The sequence below is a fragment of the Chinchilla lanigera genome, unplaced genomic scaffold, assembly GCF_000276665.1.
Source record: "Chinchilla lanigera isolate Chin_1 unplaced genomic scaffold, ChiLan1.0 scaffold00026, whole genome shotgun sequence".
Classification (NCBI taxonomy): Eukaryota; Metazoa; Chordata; class Mammalia; order Rodentia; family Chinchillidae; genus Chinchilla; species Chinchilla lanigera.
In genome coordinates this window covers 12,295,904-12,311,310 of record NW_004955427.1, presented here as the reverse complement: position 1 = coordinate 12,311,310, position 15,407 = coordinate 12,295,904, and the positions used below count along the sequence as shown (strand labels likewise).

The window sequence follows — 15,407 nt, the reverse complement described above, 5'->3', positions numbered from 1 at the left end:
CTGCTGTCAGTGTAAGTGAGACATGTGCATGGAACACACAGTTGTCATGTGTAAAGACTGCCTTGGGTGTGACAGGTGATGCAAAGCTTACGTCTGTGGTAGTGTTCTATTGCTATTTTCATTGTAGTTCATATAGGAATTTACTTCTGATGTTATCTTTTAGGTTTTGTAAGCAAGCACACAGCTGATGTAAAAATGTTTATGTTTATTACAAATGTGCAATACAGATGAACAATTTAATACTATATTTTATTGATATTTTATGTTCCTGTTAACTACACACTACATAATATAATAAGAACCTCCTGACAAAACAGCAAGACCACTGAGATATTACGTGTCCTATTAAAAGGCCAGGAAAGCAAAAGACATGTGCTGTCAGTGTAAGTCATGTGTGTATACTGAATAAGCTACTGTCATGTGTGCAGAGTGCCTTAGGTGTGATAACTGAAGTAAAGGTTTTTTTGTAGAGTGCCATTGGTATTTCCATTGCAGTTCATATGAGAATTCATTTCTGATGTTCTTTATTAGACTTTGTACACCAGAAACCAAAAAAACAAAAAGACAAAAGAAACCAAAACCCAAAACATTGAAAAGTTTTTCTTCTCTTTAGTTTAAAGAGAAAAAAACAATAACAAAATAACAACAATGAAGACAAAAACAAAACAACACAAAAACAATAAAAACAATATAGGATTTGAAAACAAGAAACAATAAATATTAAAAATTCAATACTTTTATTTTTGTGAAATTTTTTCCCAATTTTTTTCCTGTTAAGTACTCATTGTTTAATATGATAAAACTCATAAAATGAAAATTAATAATTCATCAACACAAATATTCTAAAGAATAAATGCGGGTTAAGTGTGGGTCTTTTTTTTTTTTTTTTTGTCTTTTCTTCCGGTACCAGGAATCGAACTCACGACCTTGCACTTGCCAGGCAGGCGCTTTGCCGCTGAGCTAAATCCCCAGCCCCTAAATGTGGGTCTGACAGGCCCACATTTATGTGCCTTGATGATAAAATTAGTCCCAAGCTCCAAAAAAATACTATCTCTATCTGACATTTTTAGGAGATGAGTGAACATACAAATTTATTTTATAAAATATCAAAATTTCTTAAATATGCCAATTATTCTTGTACTTAATTGTGGAAGTATTGGATCTACTCTGCTCGACAGTGCATTAGTCAGACTCTGGGACCGCAGCACTGGTTTTCATGACTCCAGAGGAGAAGTCTTACAAAGACTGCTACAAAATTTCCCAAGTAAGGAAAAATCACTCATTTTCATATTTGTATTTTTAATTAGAATACGAAAAAGAATTTCTCCCTTCTGGAAGTGACAGAGCGCTAGTACGCTGAGATAGTCGTATTCTGTTGTGTAAAGTCACTGTTCCCTGTGACCTAAATGCGTATGGTCTGGAAACCAGGGAGGCAACCTACAACCGCATAGCATGGGAGGTGAAAATGCATATCATAGTTCAGTGTTAAAAATATTCAATTACTCTTTTCAAAAACATGTGTAAAAGATGCTTCCAATACTCTAGTCATCTCGCTAGGCGGTGGATGTAGCAGCAGTGAGGAAGACAGACATGGTCCCAGCCTCTTGCAAATTAAAATGCTGTCCTTGTAAAGTGCTTTCAGAGGGGCTTTGAGAAGAAAACGCCTTCCAGACGGCAGAGAATTGCTGATGGAGGCATTTTAACTATCCACACAACTTCCATGGAAATATTAATATGTGCCTTGAATGAAAGCCAGTTTTATCTTCAGGGAATGCAGAGTATAGCATAGGTTAAAAAAAAAAAAAAAACCCTGAAAACCTTATTCTATGGTATCTCATTAGAGGCAGTATCACATTCCAACCAACTGGAGAAATAAATACCAACCACGGCCCTGCATAGTTCTAAATGGTGACAGTGCTGTCCACCAGTACACTGCAGATGACCGTCATTAGCCAGGAGGAAAATAGTGGATCACTACAGTGCAGTGTGTAGGAATCCACTGGTTCTTCACAACAGAACACAGATGCCTCATGCAGGGTCTCCAAATGAATACTCTTAACCGCACTAGATTTGCTATTTATGTTTTTAATTTTCCTTCGTTTTAGAACAACTTTTACTGTCTGGGTCACTAGAGTACTTGGAAGTATGCAGACATCGAAGGAGATGAATAAGAGGATACCGCGGCTACTCGATGGTGATTTCTGTAGCCTCGACATTATGTCAAAGTCAGCAGTTGAGCCCTCCATGCAACACAGCTCAGAATGAGAGTTACAATGACCGCTGAGAGCTCGAGCAGACGTCGCAAGGCCTATGGGTTCAAGCGCAACTGCTCTGTGCACACAGCCCAAAGACCTCACTTGCACTTAGGAATTCTTAGTTCGGAACATTTTAAAGCAAGCCTGGATATCCGATTTCTTAAGTCACGAGAAAGAAGGAAAATGCTGGCATAATGACAGCCACATGAACCGGCAGCTAAAGGCAAGGAGGAAAGAAGAAAAATTGAAAAACTAAGTATCTCAAATAGCACACAGTTGGGAAGCTACTTAATACAGACTTAAAGCGGACTGCTACACTTCAGGAATAGGCACCTGGGTGTCCATAGGCGTGCTCAGTCTTTAACACTTGATGCATTACCTTGAGTTTTCAATGAAGACTGAATAAGTAAATAAAAAAAATTCAGATGGAAGAATGGTATAATCACAGCTAAGTTAAACATACTACATACTGTGTACGGTTTCGTGAATCAGATTTATTCTCAGGAATAAGTTGAATTATCTTCAGATTCTATTCATATTCCATTATATAGATAGCAGTTTTGGGGGTTGAACCCGGGAGTGCTCTATGGCTGAGCTACACCTTTATCTCTTTTTTAAATTTTATTTTTAAATTATTGAGACAGGGTCTCCATAAGTGGTCCAGGCTATCCTCGAAATTGTCATCCTCCTGCCTCAGTCTCCCAAAACCACATTCTATATTTATATGAATTGTGTTCATTTTTTGAAAACTGAAATATCTATAGACTCACCCCAGGGAGCCCTTAAAACTGCTCTGCCCACAGAGCACATTGCACGGGGTAAAACCAAGGGCCTGCTTCCTTCGCCCCTGGTGTAAATTACAAATGCAGCAGAATTTCTGCTTCAAGACCCACTCACTATTCCTGGCGGTTTTCCTGATTCTGTGATGCTGCTATTATTTCTGATTTTTGACCAAATTTGGTAGGAATTTTGCTTTACACACAACTGCTAGTTGTCTTTCCTGGTGTGGCAGTAATAGTAATCTGGTTTGGGGTCTGCTGTCTGGTGGACCTGTCAGCTACAAGGGAAATCCCGTCTTGATGAGCTAGGGGTGACAGGCATTTGTGTGCTGCTTTTGTTGTTTGTAACTTGTCTGTTTTTCTATTGGTGTGCTCAGATCAGGAAAATATTTTTTGCCCAATGGGAAAGCAACTGGCCTTTTGAGACCTAGAGGAGTGGTATTTTGTGTTTCACTGCTTATTTCCAACCTTTAGTTGAAGCTATAGAATTTATGTTGTTCTTTATCAAAGAAAAAAAAATCTCTATGTGGGGGAAATACGTATTTTCTACTTCCTGGAGTTAATGATAAATTAAAATAGAGGAAGCTTTGCTGTTCTAATTGGCTTGTAGGGATTAACAAGCATTTAAATAAATCCAGCATTCCCCAATTCCAAGAATATATGGTAAAATTCTAATACTTTAAGTAGTTACCCTATTTAATAAAAAGACTTTTTTATCAAAATTGCTAACTCACAAGCATTTTCGTTTATTAGAAAACAAGTCATACACAAAGTGAGTCCTTATACAAATCTGATAGATTTGATAATTTGGTTTAAAAAGTAGCTATACATTTTGTTTTCAGTGTATAATTAATACAAGTATAATTTCATTTTTTATACTGGATTTATATTTGTTTTACCATGAAGAGGCTAGTTTATCTGAACTCCTTAAATGTTCTAATTTACTGCAAATATATAAACAAAGATTACATCCATAAAATTAAGAAAAAAAGCTGGGCATGGTGGCACACACCTGTAATCCCAGCACCAGGGAAGCTCAGGCAGGAGGACTGCTGCAGGTTTAAAGCCAGCCTGGGGTGCTGGGGGTTTAGCTCAGCGGTACAGTGCCTGCCTGGCAAGCGTAAGGTCATGAGTTCGATTCCTGGTACCCGAAAAAAACCAAAAAACCCCCCAAAAAACAAAAAACAAAGCCAGCCTGGGCTTCATCGTGAGTTCAAGGCCAGCCTGAACTATATAACGAAACCTGGTAAGTATAAATATACATATTTATGCTGTATAGCATGATATTTTAAAATATGCATACACTTTCCAATGGCTAATGAGCCAATGAAAAAAAACCAATGAACCAATTAATCCATGCATTGCTTCATATCTTTATTATTTTTGTGACAAACTTTTTTACATAAATAGTAATTACATTTTTGTTACATGTTAGCTTGAAAAAACAATTGCTGTCAGGCATGGTGGCACATGCCTGTAATCCCGGCACTCAGAAGGCTGAGGCAGGAGGATTGTTACAAGCTCAAGACCAGCCTGGGCTACAAAGTGAGCTCAAGGCCAGCCTAAAGGACATAGTGAGACCTTGTCTCAAAAAAAAAAAAAAAAAAAAAAAAAGAAAAAAAAGAAAAATGTAAAAACAATTGCTAACTTCTAAATATTTCTGGAATGTGAAAGAGAACACCCACCCCTACCCCCAAAAAAGAGGCAGGGGTGAAGGGGTGACAGAAGTTGATGTAAGTAGAAAATTGTAGGTTTGTTGTAGACAGGCATCTTAATTTGACTTGGTTTATAATACAAATAGTGTCTATGAGAAGAAGTAATAAAATGTCAAAATTGTGGGAAAATTTACACTATTTTGGTGAGTTTATTCCTAAAGCAATGAAAAACATAAAGTGTGACAAACACACTAATAATATAAAACTAAAATGCAATTGTCTGCATTGACGTGACAAAATTACTCTTGGGAAACGTAGCTTATACTTTTAAAAGGTAATCAAAGCTTATTCTGCTACATAATCTGCCCTGAAAGCACAGATTTAGTATAAGAGAAATTTTTGTGCTTTGTGCTATCCTTAATATATCCTTGCTTATTTGAAACAAAAGTCCTTCATTTTTGAATGACTTAAGATACTTTATTTACTAAAAATAATCTATGGTCACTTTGATTATTAAATAGACAGACTACAAACACACACTGGTCTGAGGTATCCACAATCCTACACTATTCAAGTGAAGAAATCTCTTCCAATTAATATTAATTTTTGCCCTTCCAAGATCAGATAAACCTTAAATTCAAGAAAAAAAATTTTCCAAGATACCCAACACCTAAACTGTCTTGAAGTTTTACTTTAAAATTTGTTCTTTAACCTCACAAAAAAATCCCACTAGAAATAAATAGGTTTGTTTGTTAGGCTTTTTGGTTATAAACAGCCCAAGAATGATCAATCCATGATATACGCATACGTGGAAATGCCACAGCAAAAACCATTAATGTGTTAATTTTAAAAAGGAGAATTGCATAGGGACATTTTAGAAATGAAATGAGAATGTTCAGTCTTTCCTATGATAACTTTGCAGCAGTAAAATTATAAACAATTAAAATTGCGTGCATACAGTACTTTATAGGAAGCCCCTGAGCAGAAAGAAGTCAGTGTCCTCACTGTAATATGCTTTTGCCCTCAAGGGAAACAAGATTAAATAAAAACAACCTGATAAAGGATCTTAGCTCTCCTTCATGCTGACACTGTTAAATAAACTATAAATTCACCCTAGCTACTTACTCTTACATTCACCAAGTGCTGTCTCAGTTCCTCTGGAGCTGGCATAAAGACTCTGCCTAAGCTACAGAATTAGATGTGACTTCAGCAAAGAAAGTTCTGGAACCTCAAGGATAGGATGGTAACAGGTACCGTTAACTCCTGATATTTCAGAGACCAGACTTAAGGACAGAAGCTTCTAAGATGAGCTGGCCAAGACAAGAATGAGGCAGTACTAAAAAGCTAAACCAAAGTTCTAAGACTCTTTTTAGTCCAGAAATAAATGACTTCATGAAATCAAGCTGATGGCCCAAGATGCAGAGGAATGAGAATTATACTAAACCATCTGAACTGATAATAGAGATCAAATTTCTAATGTGGATATGTTTTGGAATATTATTTGTATTAGTTAGAATGGTTTATTTTTTGATGAGGACATCCTGTAATGTTCATCCTGACGTATCACCCTCAAATTAGTTGAAACTGATTGGCAAAATGAATGAAATACATATATTATACATACGTTTTAATAGAGGCTGATCCTCACTGATCCCTCAGAACTCAGGAAGAAAGTTTTTGAATTACTTTACTTTTTAAAGGCAATATCATTCTTTGCCTATCATATCTGTTAATATAAAGTTATCTTCCCCTTTTCAAATACACAGTACAACCAAGGCCAAATCTAGAGTGTTTTATTTAAAAACAAGCCTCACTGCAGCAGATATGCCAAGCACACTACTAAGGAAAAATATTGTAGCTTAATATTTGAAACATCCACAAAGGTCTCCCAAGCAGATGAACCTCCTTATGACTTACAGGGTCTTGACCGCATAGGCACCACAAGAGAACACTTCCTGCACTGCCGAAACCTTCACAGACTTAGAGACTCTAGCTGACAGGTCACCCAGGGAGCAAACCCCAAATCAGATTACTATTACTGTTGTACTAGAAATTTAACATTTTATAGATGCTAAATGCAAAACCCAGTGCAGATGAATTTCTAGGGTTTGATTTCCTATTCTAAAGACAGAAGAATAAATAAGTTAAGGAAGATTTCTGAAGTGATGAAATTCATGGACAATACTCTCCCAGGTTCCTTACTAAATTATTAAACAGAGTTAATTCCCTGGCTTTATTAATAATTCCTCAACACAGTACAGCATTATGTTTGCAATCCATCTACAAGAAGATGTTTTAAATGCTAATTAAAACTTCTGAATATATGTCAATGAATCAGCCTGAACACAATGTGCTTTTTATGGCCATAAATAATCTCTGGAGATTACTTATGATAGCAAAGGGGACTATTGTACTATTTCACTGTGTAACTGATCCACCCAAAGAATATCTAACTCTCTAGCAGTATATGCATTTGTTTTCTTTAACCATTATTAGTTAAGATATGTAGATGCTCCACAAAGATAGACATTGGCTTACCAAGAATTTTCAGTGACACAAATGATTCTTGTTGTAAAATGTCTAATAAATTTTGTCCAATAGTAAATATAAATAGTTTTTGTGAACTGTGACCCAAGGGTTACAATTTTATTGTACTGGGAAGCACTAACTCATTTTGGATGTGATTCAAAAATCTAAGTGCTACACACTTTCTTTAAGTAACTAAGCTACTTCTGATAATCCTATACTTTTGTAAACCAACTTTACCACCCCAAGCTTCTCTCATTATGAAAATCATTAATCATTAATGAAGTAAAATAACCCCTTACATATATTCATTATAAAGGAAAACCTATGCTTTATAGAGAATTGGAAAACATAGTGCCTCACTCCCATTCATTAGTGGAACTCTCAAGACATGCTTCCTATTATCTTATTTTCAGTATGTTTCACTTACTTTGCTCATTGCTGAGACAAAATACTCAACATCCACAAGTTAAGGGTGAAAGGTTTATTTAGTTCACAGTTTGTAGAGGTTTCAGTCCATAATCAGCTGGCTCCAAAGCAAGGTGGCAGAGCAGACAGGCATTCCAGAGGAGAAATAGTTCATGGCAGGCAGAAGGCAGCAAAGCAAGCAAGCAAGCAACAGATATGGCAAGCCACTTTTTGTCCCTTATATTTTATCCAGGCTACTAGGATTAGGGCGATGACAAACCAATCAGTAGATTCATTTAGTAATCACCCACTCTTAATCTTAGCATCCTTAATCGTAGCATTGTACCATGCATCAATCACACACTCTAGATTCTACCACCTCTGAGAAAGCCTCACCTGTGACTACAGAGGCATTGGGGGAACATTTAGATGCAAGCCGTAACACAGTATTATGCATTTTAAGCATCAGTTCACTTGAAATGAAAAAGGGTAATAAGCTTTGTGAGTGTGTGTAGTTTTGATGTCCACAGAAAGGCCCTGACTTATGAATAAGTTCCACTGCAGGAGAACATTCGTAAGTCAGATTTGGTCCTAAGTCCAACACATCCAGTCTCATACACCTTTGACACAAATGCAGTATACATGCTAAGAAATAAACCAGAAGAGATTTTGAGGCGTGTGTGAACAGTACAGAGAAAAGTTAAGCATCGCTGAGGCACCACTGAAGGGTTGTTTCCACTTCCTAGACAACTGCTACATAGACAAGTTCACTGCCTAATTCCCAATGAGTCCTGATTTCACTGACTACTGTTATAATCATATACATGCAAATGTAATGATATACTAATACAAATCGGTATTTCCCCATTGTCTTAATAGAAAACTTTGTAAGCTGTCAAGAAATTCAGTAAAATCCTTACTTCCCCTAATTTTAGCTTTTTCAAGAACTTATAGTTATGAGAGCTCTGCAGAACAACTCAGTGAATATCAGGCTCCTGGAGGCCTTCAAAATGCTCACACATGCCCACCCATACTGACCAGGGAAGAGGCTGGATAACAGGACAGAGGTTATCCCCCTTGCTAGGAAGCGAGAGCAGTGGCTGGTGCGCAGGAGAACTGCACCCCGGCGTACACCCTGGGTGTCTGTCTCCAAGGCTGCCTGCAGACCACAAGTCAATGAAACAATGAGGTGAAGAGAAAGCTTACCAGCCGCTCCATCTCCTGCTCCCTGAGTCTTTCCTCCCTCTGCCTCCGGTGATAATCCATCAGGTCATCCCGTCCTGAAATGGAGCTAATGCTACTTTTCCGTTCCCGAAGGACAGGCTGGGGGGTTCCTGAGGCCTGTCTGAGGCTGTCCAAATCAGCATCATCGAACTCCACAGAGCCACAGGAGAAGTTCCTCCTGGCCACCAACACTCTGTCTGGTTCTCCAGCAGAAAAGGAGTGATTCGAGCTCGTTCCCGAGTAGGACACCCGATCAAAGTCATCAGAGGCACAGGAGGAGGTAGAGGCCAGAAGCATCTTCCGAGCCACTCGAGGGCTCGCAGGCACACTGAGGGTGGAACTTACATAAGGAGCACCCTCCGACACAGAGGTTTTATAGGGTAAAGCCCCAGAGCTTAAAGAAGAAAAATTAAGGTAATTGTCATTGTCTACGATGCTATGAGGTAGATCCTTTTCCCCCAGTCTGGTTCTTTTGGAGTTGCCCAGAGAGTTTCTTGGAGGCAAGGTGAGAGGCGTCAGCTGGTTCTCTGTGGCTTTGTACAACCTGGGAAGTGATCGGCTATAGGCGCCCATGTGACTCAGGCTGCCGCCTGAGTACTTCCTAGTTCTTAAACTGATGCTTTCAGATGCGGGGTCCTTGTGTCTGGTTACCTGGGGTTGAAGAGTCAGGTTGTCCTGCATGCCCATCTTCCTGGCTTGCTTTGGGCTTGAAGGCATGCTTGCTGCCCCCGACCTGCTGATGGGAGACTGGCCGTAGTCACTAAGGGTACTTCCATTCCACATGGTCAGGAGCGAACCAGATGCCTTTCTCCCTTCCAATCCTCCAAGAAAGTACACACTGTCATGCGATTTATTTCTAGAGTTATATTTGGAATAAGGAAGTTTCTCTGAGAGCCTCAAGGACCTTTCACTATCCCGACCACTATAATGATCAAAATCTGCTCTCCCAAGTGGATAGCCACCAAGGGAGGGTGTAGCATTGAGTGAGGGAGTGGGAGGCTTTGTGGAAATATTTTTGTCACCTCCATCGCAGGAGAACTGCTTGCTTCCATGGATTTTGGCTAAGGAGGAGCTGCTCCTGACACTGGCGCCCAAAGGGGAAGGGCTTCTCTTAGCAGACACAGGTTGTGAGAGGGTTAAATAGGAGCCAGAATAGTCTCCATTGGCTTTAAATTTCAGACTGGAAGAGTATTTCTTTGAGTTCAGGTTCTCCATCATGTCTGGGGGACGGGTGTCCAAGGAGTTCACCACAAAGCCTTCCTCTAAGCTACCATTTTGTAAGTCCGCCTGTTTTTGCATGCAGCTACACTCTGCCATAGTCTTGCAGCGATCTGTAAAGAAAAAAATGGTTTTATTTAGCGAAAAAGATTTAAGATGAACAACCACTTATGAGTCTTCCCTTTGAACAAATGGCCTTGCAATCTGACCTAACGCAACAAACACACGCAAACTTTTTTTCTATTAAAATTGCACTGGAAACTGCGGACTAAGGGCCACTGATCAGGGATAATTTTTGCACAAAACAAAAATAACTCAAGAGGACAGCAATGATATTTGAAGGAAAGAAATCTCTAACAAGCAATACTGTAAAATTAGACTAGTGTATTAAAGAGAAACCAATTTCCCTTCGCTGTTCTCATCCTTGGAGAACCAGGTGTTGCTTCCTGAGTTCCTGCCTAGTGACTGTCTAAGATGACTCTGGATGACTAGTGAATGTCTCTAGATGACTCTGCTGGAATCACAGCTGCTCAAAAATAGTCCTAAGGAGATAAACTCACATTTTGGCAGAGAAAGACAATTTTACGTTAGACACTAATTAAGACTATGAGGGTTAGAAAATTCTTTAACAGGGAGCTGTGGGAGTTACATTCTTAACGAGAAGATTTAAAACTCCTGCGCACATCAGAAAGAGGCAGGTAGGTGACAGTTGAGGACAGTTATTTATTAACAGTTTTTTATAAACAGTTATTTATAAACAGGCCCTCCAAATTTTTGCCACATGGTCAGGAAAGCATATGTTAAAAACCTGAAAGTGCTTTATTCTTCAAATTCCCTAGTAGTCCAATGTACTGCACTTATTATGATACTGTACAAAATCCACCCTTCTAACGGAACCCCGAAAGCCCTGCTTGCATGGATACATGCACAATGTATACATTTCTAAGTATACCTCAAAAAACAAGGTTTTTCCATTAGATTTGGCTCCCAGAGGACCAGGCCCTGCCAGCTGGCTCTTGCCAAGTCTTTGCTCCTCAGGACCACTATCCTCTCTGCCTTCCTGATAATGTGCCTCTCAGCACTGGTCTGTTAATTCCACTTCTGAACTTGAAAGCGACACCAGCCTCGCTTGAGACATATCTCAACATGCTTCCATGGAGCACTGGAACACAAACAGCCACTAGTCTGCGTCCTTTCTCTTCTGAGCTAATTGCATCTCCAGTTGGTTTATCGTACTGAAATCCCTGCAAGCATTAGCCAGTTCTCCCGCGTTAAATATTTCAGGGTTGAGGAAGCAAGGAAATAGATGGATCCTGAAGACATGACAGTGTTATTTATTATAACGGATCAAACACTCCAAATGCCAAAGTAGGAAAACAAGTTGAACATGTTATATCATATCACATGAGTAAATATTACACAATTATGTATAGGAACTGTAAAATATAAAGTGTAAATGTATTCATATAATGTACATTTTAAAAACATACTAATTTAATATGCAAATATTTGAAGACCAATATTTTTTACCTCTGCTGACTCTAAGAATGTTAATTACACTAATTTATCCATTATATCCCTTATGCATATGAAAAACTAAAAAAATCAGATATAGTACCTTCTTCAATATGAATAAAGCTAACAAAATGGTTACCTGAAGTCTCCAGATGTTTGCTGAACTTGGCTTAGACAACACAGTATCTTCATTTTTTTAAATGTAGTTACTAGAATATTTCATTTGAAGTAGTTCTGCTTATTGCATAGAAAATAGTGAAAATCTCAGGAGATAGTTTTGGACTCTTTATTCACTAAATAAGTATTAAGCACCAGGTAGCAGCTATCTACTTAGCAGGCATTGTGTGAGTCACTAATCATCCAGGTCTTCTTTCAGGAACATAGTAGGTGGTTCTGCCTCATCGCCAAGATGATGCATGTGGCTGTCACTTATGTGATCAAAGAAATATTAGAGAAAGTGACCTGTCAGTTCCCTGCTCAAACATCCACAGGCAGAGCATGATTCACTTCTTTCCCCTTGCTAAGATGACTGGCCTCCATCAAAGTGTGTAGAGCTTTGTTTGCCTATCCTCCCAAACGAGGGCAACGCAGGCCCCTGCCAATGGGACTGTCTTCAGACACTGAGATCTGGGGTTGCTGTTGTTGTTACCCTGAAGATGCTAATCTTCACTACGTGCCTACCAAGCTTTGAGCTAGACACTGGGAGGTAGGTGGTACAAGGCATTATTTCCTACCTTTACAGTTTATACTCCAAAGAGACAGACACACATAGGAGGACAGGATCACTGCACAGGCCTTTGCAGAGGACTGACTGACAGACTAGTAAAGGAGCATAGCTAAGTCAGAGGGTGATAGTTACTGTAGAAACAAATGATAATGACGACAAATCCCACTGAAGGAAAGGGGATCTGACAGACACTATCCAATTTTAGCATAACGTCACTTCCACATCTAAAATTCTGTGAATCTAAGAACATAAACAAAACCCTAAGCCCACTTGGCACCAGACCACTGGTACATTCAAACATTCCGTCTCTGACAGAATTAAATAGGCAAAAACAAGTTATTTTCTGTTTCATGGATCTTAAAAATGTAAGGATTAACTCTCCTTGGATGAACTATATTTAAAAATGATGCATTTCACTCTCATCCTTTTCCATGTCCACTGTTAGGTAAAATTTCCTAGGTCCACCCTGGATCCAATTCGAAGAGTGGTTTAAGTTGGACAGCAAGCCTTTTAGCTTTTACAACCATTTTAGGCAAGGATAAAAAATAATACATAAATGAGATGTTAGAATAGACAAGAAAAGAATTAATACTGGTTACTAGAAACGACTATGGTTTAGGGATTATATACACAAAATTGGAAGAACTCAGTGAAATAGAAGAGGCATTCCCACAACTGCAGACACAGCAGTCCCAAGAGCAGGCCGCAGTGGTATCATTAAATGAAAGTCACAATCTAAGCAATGTCCGAACCCTGCACTTTAAATATTTACTCCATCAGTACAGAATGAAGGGTTTATTGGATGTGTCAAAACGGATATGTAAACAGTAACTTCTGATGCAGCAGCATAAGATACTGTCATCTTAGCCAATAAAATCTATTTGGACCTATTTGCGGTTGAAAATGCTAAGTCATCATCCACATGAAGTACTACCAAGCTCTGACCCCTTTTCATTTGGGCAAATAAAATTATAGAATATTAAACAGAATCCCTACTATCTCTCCTTCTCACACACATAAAGAAGTAACTTTTAATTTTAAAAAGTATGATTACTGAAGCAGATTGGCCAAACAAAATGCAATCCCAAAATAGTCCAAAGTAGCACAGGCTGAAAGAAGATGAGCTCTGCAGTCTCCCGGGAAGAAATGGGCAGGACATTTACAAACACTAAACCATGGGAAATAGCCAAGCGACATTTTTCAACCATGTATGTTTGTACAGGAAAGTGACCGTGGATGGAAGGACACACCAGAGGTTTGAAGGGACACTCAGGTTTGATACCTCAGTTTTGCAGTTCAAGTTTATTGGGCCCATGAAGGATTTTCAAAAGTTGTTGTACAGTTAAAGATTTTTCACCAAGTACAGACACAGAAGGTACTTGGCTCCCTGAAGTTCCGTTTATCCACCTTGGCTGAAGGCATGCGTATATGTATCTCAGCTTGATATCTTTGAATCCTGCAAGTCAATTCAAGCTCCAGGCAGGGGGTTGTCCTGACCTGCAGAGTGTCATCAGAGGCTGCTGCTATCTCTCCCCTTTCCCATTTCTTTTCATTTAAGCTATGATAGAATGAGTAGGGGCCTAAAAATGAGAAACATGTAGGAAATGCAGGTTAGTGACCAGCAGGATACTCTGAATGAGGATCAGGCCGTGCACAAGGGGAGGAGAGGCAGGAGGGTGGAGAACGCTGAGGACAAGCTGGAATTTAATTCCTCAGGCAATAAAGCAGGGAAGAATGCGACCAGGCAGACCAACCGCATCAGACACTGCTTTTGAGTTTAGAAGAAAGGACAGCATAGTGAGGAGCGCAGAAGACTGCAAAAGCCTTGCCAGGGTGACGAACAGCAGAGAAAGGAAGAAGGTACGGAACAGAAGACTCCATCAACACATACAGGAGAGGTGAGAGGACGGCCTATCTTCGAGACTGACACTGCTGTGTTTACCTTGGATTTCCTGCACATTTTATGTAAGCGAAGAAGAGGTCTCAGTGAAACTATAAGATTCCTGCAGTAGGTTATTGTGGAAGCAAAACAGCCCCAAGAGATTTAATGGCGACATGCATTATTTTACACACATCTACAGAGCGGCCTGGGAGAATGGAGGGATGCATCTGGTGCCCATCTGAGAGAAAAGACAACACTGGGAAATCTAAACAGGAAAGAAGTTAATGTATGTTGAAACATTTGGGTTTACTTTCCTATCCATAAATGTAATCCCTCAGGTGTTCTCATTATTTTATCACCTGAAATGTACCTCATTTCTTGTCAGTCAAGAAACTCAGGAGTCATGAAGAGACCTCTGAAAAGTACCAAGGAAAATCACAGAACATTTCCCCTGGAAAATGAAATTACTTGAAAAACTAATCTCAGAGGTCATTTAAAAAAAATTTCTTCAGAGATTCTCTTCTCTTTGGTACAGTTCTGATATTTGTTTTAAAACAGAATTCTGCAGTTCCATTTGTACCTACTAACAACCTGATGAAGCTCATCCTATTCACACTAGACACGGCCAACAGTGAATTCACAACTCTGCAATAGCCAGAGCTGTGGGGATCTCAGTTTGGAGAAAATGAAAACACACTCAAGGAACAAAGCTTTGAAAAAACAAGCAAATTAAAACAAAGTATCTGTTACATTCTATTGCAGAGGAGGGATGTAAAGTCTGGTCTATATAAATGCAACTGTCCAGGGGATTCAGCCAAATGACTTTGAAAGATTCCTAAAATACACAACATTTACTTGTCTTTTTACAGTGCCTTGTGCAGTTGCTGCTCAGGATCACCTAATATGGCTGGAATTAATCACAGAGATACTGCAGAGGCAAATGGCAGGAAAGTGGAAATCACTTCATGTTTTGGAAAACGGGGGTGGATACAGATTACAGAACCAACTTTAGGCAGTATCTCAGAGAGATAAGAGGGGAAGGAGAAAGGATGAGAGCAAGAGAGGGAGACAGAGACAGGGAGGGAGGAGAAGGCAGGAAGGAAGGAAGGAAGGAAGGAAGGAAGGAAAGGAGGGAAGGAGGGAGGGAGGAAGAAGAAAGAGAAAGAAAGAAAGACAGGGAGAGAGAGAGGGAGGGAGGGAGGAAGAAAGAAGAGAGGG

At 39.3% G+C, this 15,407-nt stretch overlaps 1 protein-coding gene across 6 annotated transcripts in view; it reads right to left on the bottom strand.

The window, feature by feature from the left end:
- Positions 1-15,407, bottom strand: part of Phldb2 (pleckstrin homology-like domain, family B, member 2) — a 101,656-nt gene that overhangs the window by 74,445 nt on the left and 11,804 nt on the right. For 5 of the 6 annotated variants that reach the window (XM_005386372.2, XM_013515159.1, XM_013515162.1 and 2 more), the window contains one exon: positions 8,830-10,178. In XM_005386372.2, coding sequence (XP_005386429.1) covers positions 8,830-10,164 — 1,335 coding nt within the window. In that variant the 5' untranslated portion in view covers positions 10,165-10,178. Of the gene's footprint in view, positions 1-8,829; positions 10,179-11,719; positions 12,820-15,407 lie in introns of those variants that run through there. The other variant, XM_013515161.1, reaches the window with a different exon arrangement.